This window comes from Ochotona curzoniae, unplaced genomic scaffold (genome assembly GCF_017591425.1).
Source record: "Ochotona curzoniae isolate NIBS_2020 unplaced genomic scaffold, NIBS_Ocur_1.0 scaffold_4506, whole genome shotgun sequence".
NCBI lineage: Eukaryota > Metazoa > Chordata > Mammalia > Lagomorpha > Ochotonidae > Ochotona > Ochotona curzoniae.
Genome location: NW_024467119.1, coordinates 23,183,185 through 23,204,148, shown reverse-complemented (window position 1 = coordinate 23,204,148; position 20,964 = coordinate 23,183,185). Strand labels below are relative to the sequence as shown.

General features: G+C 36.7%; 1 protein-coding gene across 1 annotated transcript in view; it reads left to right on the top strand.

Annotated features, from left to right (window-relative positions):
* The window catches only part of ANTXR2 (ANTXR cell adhesion molecule 2), a 131,470-nt gene extending 113,545 nt beyond the window's left edge, over window positions 1-17,925 (top strand). The window contains exon 17 of the mRNA XM_040966519.1: window positions 15,989-17,925. Coding sequence (XP_040822453.1) covers window positions 15,989-16,027 — 39 coding nt within the window. The 3' untranslated portion in view covers window positions 16,028-17,925. The remainder of the gene's footprint in view (window positions 1-15,988) is intronic.
* The last annotated feature ends 3,039 nt before the right edge of the window (window positions 17,926-20,964 follow it).

Genomic DNA, 20,964 nt, shown 5'->3' with positions numbered 1-20,964 from the left:
CACATTATATACTTCTATAAGGAGTGCATGGTACTTAGAACTGTTATTACTGATTGGCAGACATTAGTTGATTAGGTTGCCAGAAATTTCATTTTTTTTTTCAAATTACCTTTTTTCCCTAATTTTCTTAAGAATATCTAGATATCATATTGGGCTATTTCCATATTTGCCTAAATCATAATTTATTTTTACAATAAAATGAACTAACTTTCAAGTCTGTACAAGTGTCTGTAAAATCAAATCTTTTTCTAGTCTTCCCCATGTCAATCTCTCCCTCCTCTTCCTCCGGTTTAGCTATCACCACAGTCTTCCAGACAGGAGGATGTTACGCATCTGTAAAATGTAGGGTCAGAATTATGGCTTTACGACACCAAGTGGGCTGATTTCTGTATCTTTGGTAATATAAAGAATACATTTTTTATACGACTGGTTATAAGTTCTGGCTTTATAAGTTGAAAATGCTACACAAACTTCAAGAAACATGCCCAAGAATGTATGAATTATGTAAGGATGATTAATTCTTAAAAATATTATATATGTATGTTCTCACTCAAACAAATGTACTGATTCATTGCACATAGATTACTCATTGTGAATGAAGCAGACATGGGTAACCCTGGAGTGTGCCATGGCTGTTATTTTAAACATCCGTTTTAGTACAGCAACTCTCAAGTTAAAGAATAGAGACATTGAAGTTGAAGGACATGCTGACTCGCATTATTTTCTAATTCTGTTTTGGTCTATGCAATTTCCAGTTTCCCTATAAAAATGGAAAGCAATAAAGGATAAATTTTTAAGAATTCTTTTTGAGTGGAGAACAACTAAATGACATTAAATTTTCATTTGTCAGACTTTTGTTGCTTAAAGTTTACTTGTTTATGAACACAGTCTCTGTGATAATGTTTTAGGAGAGCAGACAGCAATTGCTACAGTGATAGAAGGCCTGTGAATTAACTCATTTGTTGTGTGAGCTGTAAAGGTATTATTCTAAATCTTTCAATTGGAAGTGAAGAATTCTTGATCTATTCCTTTCACATGTGAGAATGAATTTTTTAAATCCTGAGTGAAGTAACTATGGAATTTTTAAGTCCTAAAGATCAATTGTAATACAGGGAGAAGATTAAGTTTCTATTAATTTTGAGTTTCAGTCCCCTTCATGGTTTGAGTATATTATAAAGTAATACCTTTACATAGTATTAGCTTTTGGACCAATATTTGTGCCTGGAATTTAGATTTGTGTCTGATTTCCGTATGTTCTATTTTAAACATATGTTAATCTTTGCATTTAAAACTAGAAGTACTGAGAAAAAATATACATGAAAATACGTTTTCTTCATTATCAAATGCTTCAATGCCATCATAGTTTGGGGGAAAAAAAAGGAAAGTGAATATCAGCTAAGTCTATAAAACAGACTTTTCATAGGAATAAAGGAACAGCTGGACCCTTTTTTGCAAGGTGCATTGACGTTGTCAGAAGAAACCAAATAAAAATGCAGATACAATCGTCCCTGTTTGGGGTGTGCCAACACAAGAATGTTTTATTAATGCGGCTTCTCCAAGTTCCAGAGGTTAGTGTAACCTTGGATGGGGAAGCTCGATGATCCATTCAAGAATGGCAGATCTTCCATACTTCATTCTGAAAAAAAGAGTATGTGCTGCTGCTGTTACATTTTTCTCAGGCATGTCATTCAAGTGAAATCCTGCATTGTCACTTCATGTAGCCTCTCTGTGACAACTGGAAGTTAGGTTACAATAGGACAGTATATCACAGCTTGGGGATGCCGCTGTACGGATGCTGACTACTGTGATCATGCTTAGGTCCGTTTGTGTCAGTCACCAAGAAGATGTTCTCAGTTGATGACATTTTGAAAGGGGATTTTCATTGGCTTACTTTAAAAAGTGAACCAAGAAATGGATTTAAAGAGATTCTTTTGCAATGACATTTTTTCTCTCTTCATATTCTTTATTCTATAATATCCTGCCCATAGAAGTGACAATTTTTCCTTTTTAAATTTTTAATTTGTTTTTAGTTTTTGTGATATAGTTGCTTTGGCACAAGAACTTCCCCCCCCCCCACTCCCTTCCACACTGTCCCCCACCCACCACGATTACAATAGTATAGTCCCTCAGCAACAGCCAGGGTTTTTCTAATAGGTCTCTCTCAAAACACATTGTGGAAGGATGTAGTCATTGAAGCTTAATAATCAAATTATGTTTTACCATTTGTATTTTCTTTTAAAGCTGTATTACTTATTATTTGAAAGAGTTACAGAGAGCAAGGGAGGAAGGGAGGGAAAGTGAGGAAAAGAGGGTGAGGAAGAAAGAGATACCTGCCATTCACGGATTTACTCCCCAGATGGCTGCAATAGTTGGGACCAAGCCAGACAAAAACCAGAAGCCTGAAATTGCATCCTGTTCTCCCGTGTGGCCGCAGGAGCCCAAGCTCTTGGGGTACCTGCTGCTTTGCCGGTTTTATTAGGAAATGGCTTGACTAGGAGTGGAGCAGCTAGGATCGAAGCTGTCACTTAGATAGGGATGTTGATATTTTATGCATTCGCTTAACCCACTGTGCCACAATGCTGACGTATTTCACCATTTTTAATAATATCCTTATCTCTTTTAAACTCCTAAATCTTTTCTTGTTAGTACTTGAAATTTTGTGTTTGTTAACAGATGCAATCAATCTTGTGAACATTTAAGAATACAGATTTTAGGAGATCTGCATGATTGTACTTTATGTTTTCAAATTTGGTGATGTTAGTCTGAAATTATTTCTCCTTGAGTATAATTTGGCCCCTTGAATTTTATCAATACATAGAAACAGTAAGTATTATTCAGCTTATGTCAAGAAAAATCCTGCTTCTTCAACTATTGAATTTTTTGACAGGGAGTACTAGAGGTGTGGAGGAAAATATGTGCCCATGAGATAAGTGAATTGGGCATTGAGTTAACATTTCATTACTTCATGATGTGTGTCCATGTGGTTGACTTGCTCACACTGACCACTTCCTGCTTGTCAAAGCATGTTGTATTTATTTCTAAGTATCACATTGAACTCAGAATATGTCCTTTCCTTTCTATCTTCACTGTCTGTCAGCGGTTTTAAGCATGGAACAGACCCCTCTTCCTGCCATCTGCTCTCTGTTTGTGATTGATACCAAGTTCAGCTCCTTTCTAACGCCTGCCTGCTTCCCAGTTTAGGAGAATTCCATCCTGCAGGGTAGCCACTTCCTTGTTACGCCTGATCTCTGGGCCACACACACAGGATACAGGACCTTGAGGCTCACTTGAATAGTCGGGTAACTACATAAGCCAGAAAGACTTTTGTCCATAGAATAGTTGCCATTGTTTTTTAATTATAAGACAACAACCAAAAAATAGAGTGTAGTATGATAGCTTTATGTTTTTATGTTTTAGGGAAGTCATTCACCTTAGTTTGGAGTGTGGTATTACATACTTTCAGTGATTATACAAAGTGAACGTCGAGTATCCACTGGGTGCACAAAGGAAATATGTACTTGAAGTTCTGTAGCTCATTTTTGTTTTGTAAATATTGTAAAGCACTGCACCATAAGGTGGCTACTGACTTGGACGTTTTGAAAATAGAGGGAAAAACCATTATGGCATTTACAGTCTAGAAAAGAAGATGCACTTAAATACTTTGTGTATATATATATATTTGTATGCATGTGTATATATGTAAATATGTAATATTTGTATGCATATGTATATACGTAATATACGTAAAACTTTACATTCTAGGGTCTAGCTATATTTTTGTATTAGTATAAGATTATAGGTTAAATACATCATTCTTGATTTGGGTGATCACTTTGGCTTAGAATGTCAGGGTTTGTTTCTCTAAATTAACTTTACACCCTCATCTATGTATCTTGCAATCATACCAGATTCAACACTTGATTTTATGTAGATTGAAATTTCACTTTCTGGTTCTGGGATAATTCTGAATAATTATAGTGAACATTAGGAGGACATGACTCAATTAAATAATAAAAACCAAGAACTTTGTTACTTGACACTTAAATTACAGGTATCTTCATTTTTTTCTGTATACTAAGAAGTAGAGCGTGTTCTTTGCTCACAGATTAATATGCATCAAGTCTCACTCAATTTATATTTTGATACACTGTTACAGATACCCTCTTATTTGAAATTCTCTGTCCTTGTATTGTATAAATGTTTAAACTTCGAAAGCATATCCTTTCCGTTTTGTTGAAATTAAAAATATCTTTAAACCTGGTTTATTATCTTTATAATTCTTTTAAGACTCATTCTTATTAGTTGGAATGCTGTTTAGATTAGGCATGCCTTCACTGATTAAAAGACAAAAATTAACGCATGTTTCATGCCTTCAGACTATGAGCAAGGAATCCCCATTAACTACGTTTTGCATATTCATCGATCAGTAAAGTGACGTTAGGGCCACAGAGGCTTCTGTCTGCTGGTACAGGACCAGTGTCTGTGTTTGGAAGGCTTGTTCAGACTTGCGTCTGCGCAGAGGAGCAACGATGACTTCATACTGTGATTGGCCTAATTTTAGTATCGGTGTGTGATTTAAGGTGCTGCTTGAAGTTTTTGTTCTTCCTGGTAGATTTAGCAATAAACAGCCACGTGGATGATTCTCTCCCCATTTAAAATGTATAACGTGGAAGAATTTGAGTCACGTTACTTATGTGAAATTAAAAGTATATATCATTTTATATCACACACCTGCATGTTAGTCTGTAATAAATACTCAGAACTAAATCCTGACTGTAGGGATTTGACTGCGTTTTTCTTGTTAGGTATTAAAAATAATCTCAGTAGTTGTTTTAAATTAGTTTTCGTAAACATAATAAAGTATCAAAAGCATACATTTAATGTTAGAATTGGAATATAGGATCAGGTGTTGGAGGTATTGGTTCGGTCATGTCACATATCCGAATCTGTGAGTTCAAATCCCACTCTGCTTCCAATCCACCTTCCTGGTTTCACCTTGAAAGTAGCAGGTGACGGCTCACGGAGGGGGATCCCGTCTGTCACCCACGCGGGAGACGCAGAGTGCGTTTCAGGCTGCTGGGTTTGGCTGGCCCGTGCCTAGTGCTTGTCTACTTGGTCTCGCACTGTTTCTCTGGTTCTCTCGCTCTCTCTCATTATTTCTCTGCCTCTCCTGCTTTAAAATAGCGACTTTTATATTTTAAAACAATCTTGTATATATATTTGTCTTCTTCCTGGGGTAAGTATCTGGAAGATGTCAAATATTTGCTGTTACTGAAGGAAAGCAACATCAGAAAATTTCTTTCACAGTTACACTATGTAGACAAAATTTTCTTACGAATTGATTCTCAGCTTTCAGAAATGGAGCGACTGCTCTTCAGTGTGAAACGTTAAAAACCATACATTTCTCAAAATTATCTTAGTTGATATTATCTATGAAGTATCAATGAGAAAATTGAAGCTTTTAGCATTTGTTTTCCTTTGTAAACTCCTGCTAAACGTTAATTCTTTGTCTCAAATCAACTGCAGATTTACCTGAGAGATGAATTAAGGAGCAGTGGACATTTTAAAGCTGATTGAAACATGTGTGAATAAAGCAAAGACTGAATTGCACAGTATATTTTATTAATGTTTTGACTAGGGCAAAGTAGATTATTTTAGGATTCCAGCGGTGAGAATTTAACTCAAAGCACAAACTTATCTATAACTAAGGTAATAAATTGCTAAGGCTTTATATATACATCAGAAAACTCACCAAGTATTTTTAGGATTGATGTGTAAGTTTCACAGTTTCTCTCATAATGAACTAAATGAATTATCTCAATGCCTAATTTTCTCCAGAAAAATTGAATGAATTGTATGTAAGACTTTTGTACTATGATCTTAACATTGAAGGCCAATTTTTTAAATCTAGGAATACTATAGCTGAGATTGGTCATTTTATACCAGCATTCTTCCTCACTAAGCAAATTATTCTATTTTTTTTACCTGATTAAATGATGTGATATAGTATGCCTTTTATGTAGACTTTCTAATGTTTTCCTACATGTGTACTTGCAAGTATTTTGAGGGAGCTGTTGATTGACGTTTGAGTTCTTTAATCTGGCACGGTGCGTGATGATGGTGATGATGATGATGATGATGATGGTTTTACCTGAAGAGCATAAGTATTTTAGTGACTCAAAGGTGAAAACTTATAGAGCATTTTTGCTTGTTTTTGCCCTAGTGAATCTTAGAATTGTAAAGTATAAGTCACTTAGTGCAATCTGCTATCAAGAAAAGATCCAGTTGTTAATTATTTGGCTTTTAGCTAAGAGTGCATGCAAGTTAGCACTACAGGACTCTGCATGACAGCTTCTGCGCCCTAGTGTGTGGGTGTGTAACCGCCCACTTTCTCCAACACTCCCTGTGTCCCTGACATTTCCTTGTTCTGTTTATTCCCAAATACAGCAAGGTTGTTTTACCCTGGGGCAGTCATACTTGCTGGTTTCTCTGCTAGCATTGTTCTTCTCCAGATAGTCACCATATCCTTGGCGTCCTCTGCATCCGTGGGTGCTCCACTGCCGCTTGTTTACAGTGCCATAAAGTGACAGCACCTCCAATATTGATCACCAGCACACACACAATTGCTGAGTATTTTTTGATATGACTGTGGGTGTCCTTGATAAATTTCTCTCATTATGGCAAACTATATATCCCAGATTCAGCTTTTACATGTGTGCGGTAAACTGTCATTAACTGTTCAACTCCAAGGAACCAGAGCTTTGTAGCAGGTAGTGAAATTTAGAGAGCACGTGTTGGATTCAAAGGTAACAAATGCTTTTGTGTTGGGATGGCTATTAAGCCTTTTCAACAGACAGAACTAGAAAATACAATGCTTTTGAAAAAATAATCCTGACTTTGTGACACATTTTAAGTTCCGGGTTAACGTTAAAGGGTTTTACTAAGTATCTTTGAATTTCTATCTTTGTCCATTTTTAACATGAAAAGTATTATTTTTTGGAAAAAAGATTATTATTTTGAAATGCAGAGTTACAGGTAGTGGTTAAGGAGAAGGACGAGGTGAAGGAGGAGAAAAGAGAGAGACAGTGCAAGAGTCTCCCATCTTCTGGTTCACTCCCTAAGTAGCTGCCATGGGCAAGGTCGGGCCAGGTCTAAGCCAGAGCTTCTTGTGAAATTTCCATGTGGTTTCAGCAGCCCAGGCCCTGGGGATGTCCTCTGTTGCTTTCCCAGGCACACTGTCAGAGTGCTGGATCAAAAGTGGTGCAGCCAAAACCTGAACTGGTTCTTTTAAGGGATGCTGGTGCTGCAAGTGGCTACATGACTCACCACATCACAGTGGTGTTCCCCCAAATTTTTCATCTTATTAAATAATATAATTACTTATTGCATTGCTCTATTATATATAAAATAATGATGAAGTAATAGGAGTACACTTAAAACTGATGAATAATTTTAACTGTTTGCTTCTCTTTGGAACATAATATGTTGTAGATACAAAATACTGTGAAATAATTTGAAGTAGCTTTATTCTGTATCTGATTAGTAGATATTTAATTTTTTCCAGTACTTAACTCTGTGTAACTGATTTAAGTTTGCCACATTTATTCTTGTTTGCTGTTCGTCTTTTTCTACCCTCTTGAATTTGTGAGGTAGCTTTCAGTGACACACTGTATCTCTGCTGATATCTTTTCAGTGATATCCTTGTGTTATTTTTTAGTGGCTGCTGTGGGGTCAACAATAGATATATATTTCTATTATCAAATAGAATGGTAATACACTTACAGTATGTTAAAAGCAGTGGTATAATTTTCATTCCTCATCTGCTTTGTGTTTTTCTCGTCATGTATATTAATTCTTCATGTGTTATGAATGCCTTAATATTACTTTCTAGCTCAAATTATAGTAGCATAAAATGTTTATTTTTGTATATCTATGTTTCTCATTTATTTACTCATATGTTTACCATCTTGTCTCTTTTTTTATTATTATTATTTAGTTGTGCAGCTCTGGACATTCACTTAGTGTCTTTTTCTTTAATTCTGAAGCTTTCTGCACATGCTTTCGTTAAATTATGTTGCAGACAAATTACCTCAGTAGTTACTTGCCTGAAAATTCTTTGCATTGCTTTGAACAATTTTCTCCAAGTACGGAATCTTGGTGAACTGCTTTGCCCCACTCTGCAATGGCAAGTTCAATTGTCTTATGTCCTCCATTGCTTCTGATGTAAAGTCAGCTGTCATGCCTACCACTGGTCTCATGTCTTTGCAGTTGGGCAAGCAGTCAGTTACGCTTCTATATGTACTTTGGTGTACAAAATTTTACTCTGTGTTTCCTGGTGTTCTGTGCATTTATACTGGTTGAAGTTCATTAAGCATCTTTTCATCTATATGTTGATGCCTTCATTCATGAAGGAAGTTCTCAGAAGTTACCTTTTCAAAGATTTCTTCTTTTGTATTTTCCTTCACCTATGAAATACTAATTATTCTGTGAGAAACCGTTAGATATTGTCCCACAAGTATCAGATTTTCTCTAGTTTTATTCCTTTATATTTCAGTTTGGACAATTTCTTCACTATTACCCTCAAGTTCAATAAGTCTTCTGATATCATCTGTCTATTTTAAATGACTTACATTCTTCTATGTCTAATACTGCATTTTTCTGCTTGTTTTCCTATTTCACTCGTAGAGTATTTACAGTTTATATATTGCTATTGAAATTCTCCATATGTTTATATGTATTAATCAAAAATTTTTTAGATTTATTTTTTTATTGGAAATTTCAATATACAGAGAGGAGCAGAGACAGAGAGGAAGATCTTCCATCTGATGATGGAAGATCTGACTTAGGAAGTGATTACAATGGCCGGAGCTGCATTGATCTAAAGCCAGGAGCCAGTAGCCTCTTCCAGGTCTCCTACGTGGGTGCAGGGTGCCAAGACTTTGGGCTGTCATCAACTGTTTTCCCAGGCCGCAAGCAGGGAGCTGGAAGGGAAGTTGGGCTGTGGGGATTAGAACTGGCACCCATATGGGATCATGGGAGTATTCAAGACAAGGACTTTAGCCACTAGGTTACCAAGCTGGGCCCATGTTAGCCAAATTTATCTCTAGATCTTCCAATAATTTTTTAGGTACTTTAAGGTCCTTGTGAACTACAACATATTGGCCTTCTGTATTGATTGTGCTAGTGATTTTTTGATTAATGGCTATATATATTTCATTTGTATGTTGATGCAATGTCTGAATTTATGTAAGATATATTTAATTAAGAAAATAGAGAGTAGTTTAAAATATTCTTATCCCCAGAAAAGTGTAGATGGTTTCCTATGTTATTTGTTAATATGTAATTGGGCTGGGTGTAAATTATTTTGTGATCTTAGCTTTAGTTAACTACTAGTTTAACCATTTTGAGGAGAAGATCAAGAATTTCCCTTCAATACAGTTCTTTTTCTGTTTGACAGATGTGAGCATGAGTTGTAGGGGAGGCCCCTGCTCTCAATGTCAAATTTCAATGCTGCCCCCAAAACTGTCTTGGAAGTCCTGTCTCCAGATTGAATCTCTGTCAGCTTCCTTTGATTGGCCATGCACTCTCTTCATGAGTCTTGCAGGGTTTTCCTCGATTCAGCTTTAATGTTTCAGCCACTGCTGCCCTGTGGTTTCAGGAAGTCCACAAGTCCCACAGCACTGATTTTCTCATTTCTCTTGCCATGCCCAGAACCATCTGTAGGGTGCTGCTTTTCCTCTGGGAAAGACCTGGGAATGCGTAGAGAAATATTTCTCTATCACCATGCCTTTATTTCACTTCCCAGTTGTCTGTTTGCTTTCAAGGAATTCTCATCTACTTTGGCAAGAACTTTTTGCACCTTTGCTCTTTTGCAATGCCTGATGCTTTTGGCAAGTTTCTACCTTGTGCACAATGACAGCTGTTATAGTTGTGGAGTATCTTTGTTAAATGACATTTTTCAAATGCATTTGGTAATATGTGAAATAGTCCATGTCCTTTTACAACCTGTCTCTAAAGAAACACACACACACACATTTTAAGCACAAGCATACATTAATGCTATATATTTTTCTTTTAATAATAGGAAGGATGGTACCTCTTTGAAATTGCCTTTGTGTCTGTGTCTATGTGTATGTGTACTTTGTTTTAAATGTGAAGCACTGTTCAGTGTTGCTTGGAACAAGCAGCTTTAGTCAGCTCTTGTTAGAAGTGAAGATATAAATAAATCACCTGTCTGCGTTTGAAAAGTCTGAAGTGCAGTTTTTTGCTTCAGCTTGTCCATGGATATTTATGAGGTGTGTATAATACTGTAACAGTTATAGACGTGAAATACTTCCAGTGCAGATAGCTAGTAAAGTCACTCACAAGTGTCAGTGCTAGTGGAATTTTAATGCTCAGGGTATAAGAAACATAACATTTATTCTGGTTTAATGCTGATTTGACTGACCACATTGAGCTAAGGAGGTGAAATCAATTTTAAATATTGTAATGGAATTGAGTTCTCTGTACCTTATCAACAGCAGATTTGTTGGTTTCTACTGTTGTCTTCATCTTTTGGTTACATTAACTGCAGACTTGGAATATGCGAGTAAGAAATTTTTCTTGGAGGTGTCAATTTCTTCTTCATACTTACTTTAAGACTCATGAGAAGATATTCCCAATGATCATCTCTGGGATAATACCGATGATTTTCTCACTCCAGTAGTACCAGCTGTTATCTGAGAAGAGTTGTGTGAAATTAAATTCTCAGATTCTCATTTTGAACATCTCCTTTATGTTGGCCATGGTTTGTTTGCGATGCATGCTTAGTCCATTGTGTTCCCTTTTAAAGGGAGAATGCTTGTAGTAAAGAAACATTAGCATATGGTTATTCTCAGTTAGTATATTTGTAATCTGTAAAAATTTACACTGTGACTAATTTTTCCTAATAGTCAAAATGAAGCTAGATATTCAGAGTTGATGTAGAGGATTTATTTTTGGGGAAGAACTTTTGAATTTACATGAATAATAGAATAGTTCTAACCAACTTGCTTGTCTTAACTTCAGTTTAATGTTCTTTAACTTTGTGATACCTGCTCTACTTCTAAGGAAGTACTGAGAAAAGGAAACCTCATACTAAAAGTTCAGAAGAATAAAAAGAGAAATACCCATGGGCCAAACTAAAGATAATGCCAAAAGAGAAAGCATATATCAAGAGTAGGCAATGCTTTTAGAACGTCCAATCAGTTTCCTGAGAGCCAAGGTATAAAGAGAAACAGATTGAGATAGACAGTTGGCAGTGTAGATGATAGTTGGCATTACATAAGGAAAAGAGAAATATGTGTGTTTACCACCTTAAGCTTTTTGTCCCAGCTTTAAATTCTGAGGATAATTGATCCTTTAATATCTGTTTGTTCAATTGCAATATTCCAAAACTGAAGATTTCTTTTTATGTGACCAACATTCCTATGAGCCCTCTAATGACAGAAAGACAAGAAAGGATATTGTCACAGGTCTGTGAAGGCGTTTCTAAAGAGAAGAAACCAAGTCTACATGTACAGATAGTTTAATGATGATCTGACTTAAAGTAGGCATGAAAATGTCTGAAATAAGAGTTAACACATTGAATGTTTTTTGGGGAAACAAAACATTATACAGCACCGAATTTTAGTTTTTATTAGATCACAGAACTTGAGCTTTTTAGGGTGGAATTAGGTTTGAGAAGCTGGCCAGTTATACCTGCTTTGTCCCTCTTCGTACACCACTGTGATTCCAGTGGCTTTGGAGGCACCTGTATAATCACAGGTACAGTATGTAGAAACCACTGACCTACGTAAATTAAAGGTTAACACTTGATTCAGAACTTGTTTCTCAAATTTTGTTCTGACAGTTTATATGGAGAAAGTCAAAGTCATCATTGATAGGTTCCTGTGGTATGAATATTTTATGTCGTTAATTGAAAAGAGAAATGTATTCCCAAGCTGCTAGATACAGAACGAGAAGGATTGATTGGAAAGAAAATTAAAGAGCTCCCTTTATGTGTGTTTGTATTTAAATATAATGAACTTCAGCAGGCGCGGAGCATGAAGTGGCTTGTCATGTACTTGCAGGTGTATGTAAATACATTTACCAAGCTTATCCTTGACAAATGCTAGTAAACTCATTTTCTGAAACTCCAAGAATTTTGTTCTGTAAAGTGAAATTGACTGTACTTTATAAAATTTAAAAGAATATGCATTTTTCAGAATATACTAAATACAGATTGTAGGATTTGTTAGCAAGTTTTCCTTTGCCATGCACATGCAGTCCTAGAGTTAAGCACACTCAGCGATCATGAGTCTTGATACTGAATTAGTTCCCTTGATTTCCTGGTGGGATTGATTGCTTGGATGCCTGACTGCATGAATGTTCCTGAAAACATCCTCGTAATATTCTTAGAGTGAATCTAACATCTCTGTGTGTGACTAGAGTCCAATTTTATGTCCAGAAAATCTTTGGGAAAAATATTACAGTAAATATTTGCAAGTGGAGATATATTATTCCGTTGACTCTTACTACTGCTTGGGTGCAAATTTCTTGAGTTATTTTGTGAAGTAATATGTAAGGACAACATTATACACAAACCTGAACTTTTATTAACAGAAATTTTGTGTTTCTCCATTTTAGTAGTTACAATTTTACACTATTAAAATCTACCACTGTTAATCTTGATATAGAAAATAAAATTTAAAATCATGTAAGTATGGGGAGCTTAAAAATACTCAAGGGAAAATGTGATAGAAAGATAATGGGTATTTTCATGAGATTTTTAGATCCCTTTTCTATTTTTGCCTTTATATATTTCTATAAATTTGGGTTATGTTGGATAATTTCTAAACTCTGCTAAGTTTTAGAAAATTTTAACTTTTAGAAAATTAACATTTGTATTATTTTCATCAAAATCAAAGTAACTCCTAAGCAAATACCCTCCAAGCTATCAAGTTTTGAATTTTTCTCAAAGAAAAACACACCCAGATCTTAACAGCTGTTGATGAAGAACAAAGGAACAGTTGGTGATTTTTGCTGTCAGTAACCAGATGTGTTAAAACATGAGTGTTTTAAAAGTTTTTTATTTTTTTTTTTTACTAAATTGCACATTTGGCAGTTTATAATTAATACATAATTACAAGCATTAGAAGTATTGTAATATAGAACTAAAAGTCAAAATCAGTATTATTTCTTCATTCATGTTCCTATGTTTTTAATAAAAACTCACCAGAGAAAGTAGGACATAATTTCGGAATGGAGGAGAATTTGGACGAATTCTATATCTCAGTTGCTAAGCTATCCAGTTGCTTGAAGTAATTATAGTCACCATGACTGATGTAGTATGTAGAACAGAAGTGATCAAAGAAGCAACCTAATCTCTAAATCCGATTCATTAGTGATGAAACTCAAGTAAATGTGAAGAGACATGATCAGTTCTTCCTGTAACTGAGCAGTCTATGAATACACACAGAAAAATGTCATTAAGTTTTGTCTTTGCTCTTCAAAATGTTCTTCCTCATGTTTGTTTGATTTTGGAAAATTGCCATATGGTGATAGTTTTTAATGTCCCTCACTGTTTAATACATGTAGCTCAAAACTATTGCTTGTTACATGCACGTATGCTTATAAAAGTTCACAGGAAGTAGAATTAGAAGACGAGTTTATTTTAGTGCACAACATTTGAAATTCATGCTCATAGTTGATCTATAAACACTTCATGAATATTCATAACATGAAAAGCTGCATGCATTTACAATTTTACATGAAGTAAACTTTTTTTTTCCAAAAGATTTGTTTATTTTCTTGTTGGAAAGATTTACAGAGAGAAGGAGAAACAGGGAAAAAGATCTTCCATCAGCTGATTCACTCCCCATGTGGCCACAGTGACCAGAGTTAAGCCAATCTGGAGCCAGGAGCCAGGAGTTTCTTCTGGGTCTCCCACAGGGATACAGGGTTCCAAGGCTTTGGGATGTCCCCTACTGTTCCTAGCCACAGGAAGGGAGCTGGACCAGAATTGGGGCAGGAAGACATGAGCCAGTACCCATATGGGATCCTAATGCATAAAAGGCGAGGACTTCAGCCATTAGGCTACTGTGCCAGGCCCATGAAAATAACCCTTTTCTCTATTTTTCCTGTGAATTTCTTGAAGTTCCTTAGTATATGGTTATATTATTCCGGCTTACACAGATTGACTTATTATTTTGCTAAAATACTCCTAATGATGTCATTTCCTACATGTTTCTGTTGAAAAAAAAAAATTCTTCACAAAAGGGATGCATTGTGGAACTGAGTTTGAATGTCCTGCCATGAGGGATGCAGCTAGTTCCCTGAACTGCATCTACAAAAGACTCTTCACTTCATCTGCATCCTTTTATTTTTTGATTTTCAACAAAAATTGATGTTTTACATTTAAAATTTAACAATTTTTAACTTTTTACCAAAGTCACTATATATATATATAGATATTATAAGCATATGTGTATATATGATTTTTTCTTGAAAACATAATGTCACAAAATGAGAGATTCACGACAAAAATCATAACATAGGAAAAGACGTATATTGTCATGTACATGGCATGAATCAGTGAGTGACGATTTATAACCATACAGCATTTATTATAATATCCTCACAATTTTATAATCTCTCTGTATTAATTTCCACACATAAGAACAATGTGGGATAGTTGTCATTCTAAAAATCGTGTTTGAACATCCGTGGTACCTCAGTGCATGACCAGTGATCACTGTAATTTTGCACATTTGACTTCATTATAGTGTGTGCTCTCTGCTTAAAAATCCAACTTCCTTTTGCATCGATTTTTCTTAAAGGATATCAGATGCAAAGTCAGTCGTGAAATTGGCACTGATTGTAATAATGCTGCCTCTAAAAGTGTTTAGAAGAAAGATAATTTGTCCCATGTTTGACTTTATGCAATAACCATTGGAAAATCTTACATTTATTTCCCTTAAGATTTTATTTCTTCATTGTTTTCCAAATTCCAAAATGTGTTGAGCAATCATTCTTGAAAGGAAAATAAACAAAGTTCTGCTGATAGGCTCCAAGGTTCCTTCTTCAACAATATTCATTCCTTTTTTTAAAAATGTTCCGTATTGTGATATTTAAACAAGTTTGCTATTCACATGGGGGGGGGGCAGAGTCAAACTTTTAGGTCTAAAATAAGTTGAGAAGATGCAAGAATTACAAGAAAAACCCCAGTTAGGATTATCATCCTGAGCCTAAACTAGAGGGCAAAAATGCAAATTTTGGGCCAATTGAGGAACCTGTAATTCATGTTGGAAACGATCAGCAGTAGTAATCCAAGGAAAGCGTTACACCAAGAAGTAGCAAGACACTCACTGGAGATTTTGGTCTCATGTAAGTTTCACAGTATTTAAACCATGTGTGGGAGAATGTGTCCACAGCAAGTGCCACTGACAAGAAATTGGAAAGACAAGTTATCTTTGGAAATTAGCAGTGCCAGGTTCCAGTTATGCATAGTCAAAAACTCTGGGCCTGACTGTCTCCTGCAGATTCCTTTCTGGAAATAGGATCACAGAGCTCGTTGCTCTTCTACATGTCCTGACCCTTTGTCTTTCGTCTCTCATTAGCTACTTCTTAAATACACTCCTCATATACATGTTTTAGGAGTAGCTCGCTCATGCACGCACATGTTTCATTTTAATCCCTTATAGAAATAAGTATGGAAGAGTATAGCTTTTGTATTTTTATCACTGTGATAGTTCGATGCTCTCAATAGCAAAATGAATTTGTGTTTCTGTAATGTTTTCTACCTTACCATTAACAGGTCAATTTACTGTGGGAAAGGTCTGAGTGAATTTAACGCAAAGGAAAAACAAACTGTGCCATTTCATGCCTTACAGGAAGTTTGTCCTTTCCTTGGTATGATCATTGGAACAGTAGATATTTTGCTGCACATTAGTGCTTTAGTATTTCAATATGGATCTCTTTCTCTCCTCAGGGCCGGTGCATAAACTTCTCTCGAGTTCCATCTCAGTAACTGAGAAGTACGAAGACTAAGAGGGTACGAAGATGGCACATGTTCACACTGCTGATTTCCAACCAAATGAAACTAGTCAAGTGCCTTCCAGAAGCTTTGGAGAAGAGCAGCTTAACTCCTTCCAGTCAGGAAATGTTTTCCCTGCCTTCTGCTTTGCTTGCACCAAACGTTTCCACCCACTTGTCCTGCCATCTACGCAGGAGGTGATGAAGCTCAGTTGTAACTGAAGAGCCATGGCATTGAAAGTAGAGAGGAGGGTTTATGCAAGGAAGTATGCATGTGTCAATGAGGCAAAGCAGCAGCAGCAAGGACAGCATGAAGATGCTACCAAAGCCACCAGCATAGAGCAAGTAGCCGTGATGGGTCGTTCATGGAGACAGGGGTTTTCTTCAGGGCACTTGTGTTTGTATAATTCAAGATCTTTAGCCATAGGCAGAGTGTGAAATTTCCAACCAGGATAAGCAAATTATGGAGTCCATTGCCTTATAGCCATGTCAGATCACAAACTCCTCCCAAGTCCCCTATCACTGTGTGCCTTGCGGGAAGTTTCCGACTGGAAAATCTTGTCATTCTAACACTGAAAAGTGCACACGCAAGATAAAATGTAGACAAGATGCCTCAAGGTATGGGTAGCAAGCAAGATTTCGCCCTTTCGTTTTTTTGAAGACACCTTTCTTTCATTATGCACTCGGGACATGAAACTAATGGAGCGTTATTCCACGGGAAGACAGCCTGTAACCAGAGATCTGAAAGGGAGACTCGGGGCCTCGTGCTTTGAGAGTTAGTCCCAGTGACCGGTAGATTTCCCTCTTTTCCTGTGTTTAGGATTTAGTAGCGCATAAAGCATTCATAGTAAACATACCTGGGAGTTTGTTTGGCTTTTCGTTTCAAGGAAGCCACAACCATGAAACTCCCACTCAGGGTTCATTCCTTGCTTCAGGTCTCCAAGGGCTCTTGGGTGTCACAAGCCAGCAACTCTCTTTGCATGAAAATTTCAAAGTTTAATTAATATAATTAAAGGCAACAGCAAGCAGCAGCCTGTGAAGATTTTGCTCATCTTTTTTTTTTTATGCCTTTTGACATTGAATGACCTATTACTGTATGCGCATGACTCGGATGTTGAGGAGTGCTCTTCCTTGGTGAGGATTCCATAGAGGGAAAAGGCCTCCTTGCTTCGATCTGTAAATTACAATTTCAGGAGAGTTGCCATCATGAAATGTGGGCAGCGTAGGCATTATAATGTTTCAGGAAAACCACCATCGTGTCACGTCGACGATGCCAAGTTATGTTAGCGTGAGCACAAACGCTGGGGGCGGGGGGGAGGAGGGAGTCAGCAGCTGAGGAAAAAAGCTCCAACGATCTAGTCACTTTCGATACTTTACTTCAGAAGCGAAATGGATATTCGACTCGAAACCTGACAAAGCGCGCCTGCTTTGATGGGAACTGGTATAGACAATGACCAGTGGCCGGGTCAGTGGGATGTCTCTCTGCGAGCGCAAAGGCTCATCAAATGACACTAAAAATAAGTTCAACAACCATCACATGTGAAGAGAGAAGGCGAGCATTTCATGTTTGGCGGGCATGTGAGTGCACAAGATGGAAAGAGTGATTTGGAGCATCCTGGTGTAATCACCCCCGTTGTGCACTTCATGGAAATTTCAAAGGATGGGAGTGATTCTGTTGGGAGAGTGTTCAGGTTTGTGGCACTGCTCCAAGAAGCCTTACACGCACACGCAAATATGTATACATACATACGCATTTGCATATATATGGATGTATGTCTGTGTATATATTTGTATCCTCTAGCTTGAATCCTTTGCTCAAGTTTATTTATGTCACTGGCTGGCTGGATCCAAAGTCATGTGTCCACTTATTCATAAATAAAGTTTTTACCCATGCCTGTGTTATCATGTCCTTTAAAGCTCGTATCTTCTTTGGTTGAATATAGAATTGTCCGGCTATTTATTTTCCAAGATGACCCTCATGTTCATGGATGATACTGTTGCCAGAATCCATGCTTGGGAGTATAATGTTGAAGCCTCACAGAGCACACCCAACGACTTCTGCAACAACCTCTCACAGATCTTTGTTTGGCATTTGCATCTGGAACTGGACTTTTTGCTGCTTTCTTAAATGGATGCTTCTGCTCTCTTTGCACCCAGAGAGGATATTTTAACAACGTTGAGGATGTTACTTGTAGAAATTGCAGCCACATTTTCTTGATAGTTACTTAAAAGTTCTGTAGTATTAGGTAGCGTCTCTCTGCGTGTACAGTGTGAACCAACCGCTCTGTCTCTAAGTGACAAAGTGGGTTGCAGGAGATTGTGCCACAAGTACCATGACAATCTGTCACTGGAGAGGGAGGGTCAGCAGTCTGTATGTAGGCTGGAAAAATCATCAAGTTCAAAGACAGATGGAATTTCTTTGTCCTTAATGATAAAAACCGGTTGTGTGATGTGCTTTTTTTTCTGATTGACTAACGGATGAGAAGGAGCTGTATTTAAGGAGCTATATTTTCTTAACAAAGGTTTAGATTAAAAAGATCCCTACACCTCGAATCCAGTAACATAGGTTAGAATCGAGCCACTTATCTAAATTTCCTTTAGAGAAAAAGCTTCAGCTTAATTTCCTGGACATGATGTCAGTCAAGATCTTTCTGTGCCTAAAGGAGGAAGTCTTATCCATAATCCATTTGTGTTGCATAAGGTTGCAAAAACAATTAAGTGGGAAATGACTCCTAACTTATGTGCCTACTCTGCCTAGAAAGAAAGTTTTGAAGGCATCTATATATATTTCATAACAATGTCTGTTCTTTATGGATTTGATCCATAAATATTTATCTATCTGAAAACTTTGATACTTGGAATGTTTTCCTTAAAGCATTTGGTGCTCCAAGAAAAAACATTTGGTGCTAAGTTGCAGCACTGATGCCTTTCCCCGAGTTAATTCTATTTTAAAAATTTGTATTTCCTTCCCAATGATATGCAGAGTAAAAGTTGAGACCCTCCATTGACTAGGAAACGGCATCTGCCATCTATAATGACTTTTCACGATAATAAGAAGGTCAAAAACCTCATATTTCAGGTTGTTAGAGAAAGGAATGGTTTGGTTGTAATTCCCTTGAATTTTATTCCAACTATTTAAATAATAAATTATTCCACGTTTGCTTTTAGCATAAATCCTTATGGGACATAAGACCTGTGTTTCTATGCACTTAGCTTTATTATTTAAATAGCAGTGGCCATTGCATATGCCCAAAAGTGGGCTTAATTAAGATAGATTGATTAATCATATCACACACATTTTTGAAATTTAAGGAAAAAAATATAGTTATAAATGTTGGAACTTCTTTCTTTAATCATATGTTGTATTTTGCTGAACTTTCAGTGGATTCTGTAGTTATTATATTACTTTGGGGAGCTTCTTAGTGTTTTCCGGCTCCTGGAAAATTGGATGCTTAAGCACAAGAAAGAAGCGTTATATGTATTTTATACTTTAAAGTGAAGGGCAATGCATAACCAAGAAGCATAGATGAGTTTTGGCATCTGTTCCATCATTAAGACAAGAATCTGGTGAGGCTGGGGAGTGGTACCTCCTCATAGGAAATGAAGGCCATGCAACACATATTCTAGTTCCATTTAGGAAATTCCCATGGCATAGTTTTGAGAATGTTTTATTCTTAGAATATTTCCACACATTCTAGAATGTAAGACAGTTTGTTGGATAAATCAAAGAACACTTTTGAAAACCGATATTGTAGCAGACCCTTTGCATTTTTTTCTTAAGATCTAGTTATTTTAATTTGAAAGAGAGAAGGGAAGAAAGATCTTCTGTCCTCTAATTTGCTCCCCAGTTGGCCACAATGGCAGGAGCTGAATTGATCTGAAGCCAGGAGCCAAGAGCCTTTTCCAGGTCTCCCACGTGGGTACAGGGTACGAAGTTTCAGATCTTCCTCAGTGCTTTCCCAGGCCACAAGCAGGGAGCTGGATGGATGTAGCGTAGCCAGGACATGAACCAGCACTCTTATGAGATCTTGGAGCTTGAAAGGGAGAGGATTAGCTAGCTCAGCCCCTGCTCCAGGCCCGCTATATTTAAAATGTACGTGGTTTCTGGGCTTTTCTGCGAAAAAATAAAAGTGCTGTTAAGAAAGTTTCACATGCCAGTGACTATAAAAATGAGCACATTCACATTGTTTTATACTAACTACATTAGGTTTAACTAGAGACTCAGCATGGCGTGCTGCCCAGTGTCTTAGGGGAGTCACTGGGCACGTCAAGTTGCAGCTGGAGGCTGACCGAAGGCATCCTTAGTTCCATCCAGCGCTAACAATGTTCCTACTAATGTGGTCACTTTGAGGATGTTGATGTTTTTGTATCTCCTACCTGATATTTTTAACAACATTTTATGACAGAAAAGAATGTTGATTCATAGTACATTATTTGAAAATTGTTTCTTAGTAAATTGTTTCTTAGCAAAACAGTTGAAGAGGCAACTGATAATACAGTTTATATCTAATCAAACCTCTCAAAATGTGAAATATCTGGAATTAAGTCCATGTATTTCATGCCAACTTTTCGGTCTCAGTATGCACCTCAAAGGCAATAATAATGAGGCATAGAAATGGTTCTGTTTGACCTAACAATTTGAACAATTGGGACATCTTCTGCACTGAAGAATGCTAAATTATTAAATTGTTCTTTCTTTAGTCGAAACTAGAAAAAATGCCCTAATTGACAACAACTATGCTTGAACTTCTCATAACAAATATTCAGTGGAAAGTGTTTTGTTGAACAATTTCAACACAGCTCAGAATTGCTAGTATGTTGGAATTGCTAACCTTTCACAAAGCTTAACATAGAGAACTGTCAAAGTTAGAATTCAAAATTTTAAAAAGTGGTTCCTAAACATTGTTTTCTAATTAATGTTACTTGTGTCTT